We start from the raw sequence: 6,458 nt of genomic DNA, 5'->3' as shown, positions 1-6,458 counted from the left end.
TTGAGGATAACACTGCATGCATTGATCAACTCAAGGAAGGATATATCAAAGGAGACAGGACGAAGCACATTTCACCAAAATTCTTCTACACTCATGAGCTTCAAAAGAATGGTGAAATTGATGTACAACAAATTCGGTCATGTGACAACCTTGCTGATTTATTCACGAAATCATTACCGAATTCAACCTTTGAGAAATTACGACAGAACATTGGAATGCGTCGATTCAAAAATTTGTTTCAACAAAATTCAGAGAATGATTAGTTTTTTCAAGGGGAGATTATACTCTTTTTCGTTCTTCAAAGTTTTTATCCCTCTGGGTTTTTCTTTGACAAGGTTTTAACGAGGCAGTCTAATCAAAGGGGAGTGTTGTGAATTGATTTGCCATGTGGTCAAATATTGTAATAGTAGGGCTAAACTTTAGGAGTAGAAATTTTGATAATACATTAATTGATTTTGTTCTTCACCTTGGCTATAAATACATGACCTTGGTGAATGTAAAACTTGCACCAAGCATCCTAATACATGCTTTATATCTCTCTCCGATTCATTCTTTCCCAATTAGATTTAGTAGCCCCTTCTAATATTATTAAAGCTAGTATATTACAACAAAAAATAATTTTTTTGACTTTATCCGGGCAAGTGTTTTTTGAAGAAGAACAAGTAAAATATGACTAGGCTAGCTGCAGATAAAAGCGCGGGAAGATTTAGAGGGGGAATTGGGCGGGAAAATAAAATTTAGATGGTGAAATATGATGGAATGGATCCAGGGCAAAGCCGTAGTCTAAATAGGCGGCTGATTGGAGATGAAGAAAGTGAGAATTGCTGAGAAGAATAAACTTAGTGGTATAGACAGAATCGGTAGTTTGTCAGATGAGGTCATTCATTACATTCTCTCCTTTTCCGATGTGCAGTCAGCGGTTCAAACAAGTGTTCTCTCGAAACGATGGAAGTTTATTTGGACTACGCTCCCGTTTCTCAATTTTTTAAGGTATGACGACGTAAAATACCGTCCACTTATTTACTTTTCAAGGTCTGACGAGGTTGAGTTTTTCCAAAGTTTTTTCTGTCATCGAAACCATGAATCTCGGATACTGAAATTGAATCTCGCTTTTCAGAATTCCCCGACTACGCATTCGATTGAAAATTATATTGAATATGCTGTTTTACACAATGTTTTTGATCTAGATGTTTCTGAGTACGGTTATTTCGAAGCTTCCAGCCCATTTCGCCAGGATTTTCATTTTGTGAAATTAGGCACTTTCAGTTCTACTATCATAAAAAAACTCAAATCGAGGCTAATTTTAGGTGAATTATCGGATTCAAAGTGTTGGGATTTACCTGTTTTAACAACCATATACTTGAAACATGATGGTGGTATATTACCCTACAACTTACACAAATCGTATTTTACGTGCCTGCCTTGTTTGCAAACTCTGACTCTTAATTATTTGGACTTGCCGGAATCTATTTGTTTGCCTGCTTTGACAACACTCTATCTAATAGACTGCACCTTGCCAATAGGAGTTTGGGATTTACCAGCTTTATTAACTCTTCAACTGGATGCCATTGAATTTCCCGAAGACAAAAGCAAGTTCTTCTCTGCACTTAGTCTACAGAATCTGACCTTGTCTCACTGGAATATCATGATGACTGATTTCGTTATAGATTGCCCCCAAATAGTGAACCTGGAAATCGATGGTGACATGATTCCTAATCATGCCCCCGGTAAAATTATATTTTCGTCTCAGAAAATCTCTAATTTCAGTTATACTGGTTTCTTTCAAATCAGATTTGGAGATTCTGAGTTAGAGAACGTGAATATAAATTTACGGCACGTTAAGACCATTTCACCTTTGGAGAAGAACCGGGTTAGGGAAATGTTCTGTGCTCTGGGAGGGGCCAAAATACTTACTCTTGACTTGGAGACCATTGAGGTAACTTAAATTTTAATAGCTTTTAACGATATGGTCATTATTTCATACCAATTTATTTTCCTTCTTTTATTGAAGTTATTACATAAATCTGACTGTATAACTAACAACTTTGATGAAAGTATATTATGGACATGCCTTGTATTCGTTTAGAACTTTTGTTGGTCATCGGTCTTTCATGAATTTGAATATGTGATCCTCCAACCTTTATCATTAATGCCCCTTTCACGTAAACTTTTGTCTGTAAGCTTAGCACTAATTACTGGTTCTGGATTAGCATTAATATTCCACCTTGCAAATTAATGTTGAAGCAGTTGTAAACTGGATCCTTTAGCTTTAGTATTCCACCTTGCAAATTAATTTTGTAGTTGAATAAAATAAAAAAGTTATTCTTCTTGTTATCACTATGGAATTACGTATTGTAGAACTCATGAAATAAGAAGCCTCACAACAAGGTCTAACCAAAAACTCATGTTGTACTTATGTTCAGCTTATCCAGTGATTTTTATTTGTGCAAAAATCAAATACTGCATAAATAGAACTCGTGTCCTACTGGCTGTTTACCTTTGCTGAGTACTTGAAATATAAATCTAGATATTACTTGAGGTCCTCATATATCATATTGTTTTGTTACTTTCCAGGCCTTTTCTGTTATCATGGACTTTCTTGTCAGTTCTTCTTCTCCATTCTGTAATTTGAAGTATGTGATGGTACCACAGGAGTATAAAGAATCAAGTATGTCCAGTGACCTCAGATGCTACTTGCTTGGACGCTCTCCAAAAGCCACCATTGTGACCGCATTCCCTCAGGTAATTAATAATCTTTGCAGCTTCTTGATTTATCAGTGAATATCTGTTGTCTTATAATTTATAGGCAGATACAATTCATGTTGCATTTGGTGACATCTCACAATCATGCTCTGCCTTAATATGATTTTTTAATTTAGGATGCTTTTGTATAACTACAGCTATGACATTTAGGCAACATTCTTTCACAAAATTTTAGATGTTGTAAACAATGCCTTCTATCATATATTGATAAATCTAAGCGTAGGATTATGTCAAAATAATTAAGTGAAACATGATTCTATGATTGTTTTTTCTAGATTTAAAGTTGAAATCGACTGTGCTTTTTGGCATTGTTGTAGGTGCAGCCATACTAGGTATCTGTTCTTCACAGTATTGTTTTCAATTTAGTGTACGTGAGCCTGAAATAGTGGATCTTTAGATATTGCTTCATAATGCTTTATGGAATGATTGCATTTTTGTTTAATTTTGTACTTGTATGTTCTATATATTTTCACCAAAAAAAAGTTGTACTAAATTACTATAGTCTTATTGATAATCTAATTTAGCTTTCAATTATATGAGATGTAATTGGTTGTGAACAATTAGATTTGATAATACAATCTGAGTAATACATGAGAATAATCAATCAAATGATTTATTCTATGAAATTAGATTACAAAAATACTTGTAAACGTAAATAAAGTAGGCACTCACCATTGTTTCCTGCTAGTTCATGTCCAAATATCTGGAAAAACAAGTTTACAACACAAAATTTGTCAAAAGCTTGACCCTTAAGATTAATGACATCACCCACTTTCCTGTTTTGTGCCACACATTCGAACACAGAAAAACTTGTAAATAATGACTAATCTTAATGCTTAAACTTGTGAATACGTAAAAGTTAAAACCATAATATTTAAAATAGGCGTACTTCACTTGAACTTTATTTATAAAAAGAATTTCTAAAAAGTTTTATTTAATCTTGAACTTGGGTTTCTTTTACCCTAAATTGCATAGTATATCATCATATTATCTTAAATACATTTGTTTTCTAATAGATGGATGCAAAAGTTTAGAATTTTAGTGAGAATAATTCCACTAATTTTTATGTTTTCTTCCCCAGAACAATATGATTCTTCCCGCAGAGGTAGCTCCTGTGACAGCTCAAAATGTGATGCTAGAAGAGCCCTTGTCAGCTCCAACCAAGGTGCGGGTTGATTCTGAAAAAATACGTAAAACCCTGTCCATTGACAACGTGGACATGGGGGTGCAAGAAGAGCATGTGGTGCAGAATCCAGTAGTAGATGTTCATAGGGTTGGATGAATTGGTGCTCCAGTTAAAAGGACCAGCAATGATCGGGTGAGCTCTTCTAGGTGTGATAATAATTTTGGTTTATGGCGAGGGCATGAAGTTAACTCAGAGTTTGTATTTCTGCTCAATATCATTATGAATAAGTACCCAGAAACCTTTGAGCACTTCACCACTAAAAGCAAAAAATTTTGTACAATGAAGCTAAATCTGTTGTGCACCTCAGTAAATGTTCTATGGCTGATGTTGGTACTGAGATGATTGCTGAGTATAAAGATGTTTTTTTCCGAGTTGCAGAAATTTGGATTCAACGTGAGTTGGCTTGTGAGCCGTCTGAACTATATAGAACAGGTCCGGTTCTCCCAGCCCCTACTTTCAGAGCTTCATGCAATTGACTGTCATATTGAGGATGCCAAAAGTGAGTTAAAAGAGTTTCAGATTCGTGTTGATCATACAAAAACAAAATTACAAGATCTAGAGACTCTTCGAAAAGATGCAAGAGATTCAGAAAGCTTTTGGAACTGCGGTTACAAACCTTGTTGTTGGCTACATTGGAGATAATCTCTTGTCAAGTCCTTAGGTTTCCTGGGATTAGTCGTATGTTTAAGTGTTTTTTAATGCCTTATCATAGTTTCTTTTGACAGGTACTCAAGTTTCTAGAACCTTTGACGTATCATGCTTATAGATTTTGTATCGAACTGTTCTTATGTTTGAACTCCTATTAGTTGTCATGGAAGTGTTGTTTGTAAAGAGATACAACTGATATAAATCTGCAGATAGATTAGTTTGAACCGTTATTTAATGTATGCAATTGTTTAAACAATTATTAATTGATGCACTCCCTAATTCCATTGCCCCATCAGAACCTCATCGTGCTTAATAGTATATGGAATTTTTGTCACAATTCTTGTCTTTTTATATGAAGCCTGTTATATCTATATGTGTTTATATGTGTTTGTTAGAAAATTAGGATTTTAGAGCTTAATTTAATTATGTTCTTGATGTTAATCCTAAAATCTAATGATTGCAAATTGTTCAATGATATTTGAACTTAAATTTTCATATATGGTTTTAAGAATTTTCTTAATGAAATCCATATGAAATGAGAGTTGAAAGTAGCTTGGAAAAGCTTGGAAAAATTTGAGAATGTTTGTCCCACATTTAAATAAATAAAGGAGGGTGTGTGCTTATATATGGTATTACCCACATGAGTAATATACATCTACTAAGGTGTGTGATGGTCCATTGTGTTGTTGTGTGCTTCACGCGCGCCCCGCCACGCACCGGACCGGGTCGAAGGGCGATTTGGGCGAATGTCTCGGCGTCTCGCGTACGCGAGGCGACCTGGGCGAGGATTTTATTTATTTGAGAATTATTTTAATTCAAATTTATTTATCGGTGACTGGATTATTGGGCTGGGTACTCTGAAATAGGCTAAGTCACTTTGTTAGTGGGCTTAGTCTAAATATATTGAACCTGCAAATAATCTGATCTGTAACAAGTTCTGATATCAGAATCAGAACTTAAGAACTGATGAATAAAATCAGAACTTAACAAGTTCTGATATCAGAATCAGAACTTAAGTACTGATGAATCAAATCAGAACTTAACTTAAGTTCTGATAATAATGTGGGTGTTAATGTGAAAAGCTGTTACAAATAATTTAAATTCAAAAGCTGATCAGTTTTATTTTTTCATTAATGAATTCAAAATCTGATCAGTTTTGATTTTTTCATTAATGAAGCAGTTTAATTCAGACATTAAGTGTGTGGACAGTTTCATTTTTCCTCTCCTATAAATAGAGGCTAAACTGAATGAATATTTTTGAACACACTACATTCTCTTCTCTTCTCTTCAACCTCTCTGCATTTCTCTCCCCACAAATCCTGAAGTGCTGATATTTTCCGGTGACTGAGGTGCTGGTCGAAGTGGAGCTTTTGTTGCTGCTGTTAACATAAACTCCGAGCTGTTTTATCCTGGTGGAGATATTGTGCGCATCCCAAACGCAGCAGGTAGGGGCAATATTCTCTTCAAGAGCAGCCAGGACTTCGAGAAAGGCCTGGTGACTCAGCTGTGATCATTTTTCTTGGCATTTTGTATCTGTGAACCTGTATTTCATTCATTGTTAAAAGCTATGGTTTCGGGTACATCTTTCTTTCTCTCTACGTTATTTCAGTTACTGATTTTGTTTACCTGCATGTTTTATTTTGTTAACTGTGGTCTTGGCCTAAACTTGTTAAATTCTTTATACACTTGCTTCTATGTTGCTATATTTGTTAGTGAGATTACAACATTCTTGAAGAGAATATTAGTTATATAGAATTTAGCATAATGGTTAACGAAAGTGAGGTTATCGTTGGTGGTGGTAGCAGTTCGGGTGCAACTGCTGGGGCCATTGACTGGACCACCTATAGTTTCCCACAAGCTG

At 35.0% G+C, this 6,458-nt stretch overlaps 1 protein-coding gene across 4 annotated transcripts; it reads left to right on the top strand.

The window, feature by feature from the left end:
* The first annotated feature begins 594 nt into the window (after window positions 1-594).
* Window positions 595-4,869, top strand: LOC141683193 (putative F-box/LRR-repeat protein At3g28410). Of its 4 annotated transcripts, none has more exons than XM_074487882.1 (4): window positions 599-1,936; window positions 2,575-2,742; window positions 3,845-4,081; window positions 4,328-4,869. In XM_074487882.1, exons 1-3 carry the CDS (start codon window positions 806-808, stop codon window positions 4,043-4,045), a joined length of 1,500 nt encoding a protein of 499 aa, XP_074343983.1. In that variant the 5' UTR covers window positions 599-805; the 3' UTR covers window positions 4,046-4,081; window positions 4,328-4,869. The 4 variants fall into 4 exon arrangements, with proteins under 4 accessions (XP_074343984.1, XP_074343983.1, XP_074343982.1 ...); XM_074487884.1 differs by lacking the exon at window positions 4,328-4,869 and having other exon boundaries at window positions 608-990; window positions 1,792-1,936; window positions 3,845-4,309; XM_074487883.1 differs by lacking the exon at window positions 4,328-4,869 and having other exon boundaries at window positions 595-1,936; window positions 2,653-2,742; window positions 3,845-4,309.
* The last annotated feature ends 1,589 nt before the right edge of the window (window positions 4,870-6,458 follow it).

Source organism: Apium graveolens, chromosome 9, assembly GCF_009905375.1.
Source record: "Apium graveolens cultivar Ventura chromosome 9, ASM990537v1, whole genome shotgun sequence".
NCBI lineage: Eukaryota > Viridiplantae > Streptophyta > Magnoliopsida > Apiales > Apiaceae > Apium > Apium graveolens.
The sequence above is the reverse complement of the archived record's forward strand: the minus strand, read 5'-3'. Positions and strand labels throughout refer to the sequence as shown.

What these genes read in the sequence shown, in the direction of transcription:
- LOC141683193 (XM_074487882.1), top strand. Translation starts at nt 806, where the DNA reads ATGAAGAAAGTGAGAATTGCTGAGAAGAATAAACTTAGTGGTATAGAC. An exon ending in TTGACTTGGAGACCATTGAG is followed by an intron (nt 1,937 to 2,574) that starts GTAACTTAAATT and finishes GTTACTTTCCAG; the next exon opens with GCCTTTTCTGTTATCATGGA. An exon ending in TTGTGACCGCATTCCCTCAG is followed by an intron (nt 2,743 to 3,844) that starts GTAATTAATAAT and finishes TTTCTTCCCCAG; the next exon opens with AACAATATGATTCTTCCCGC.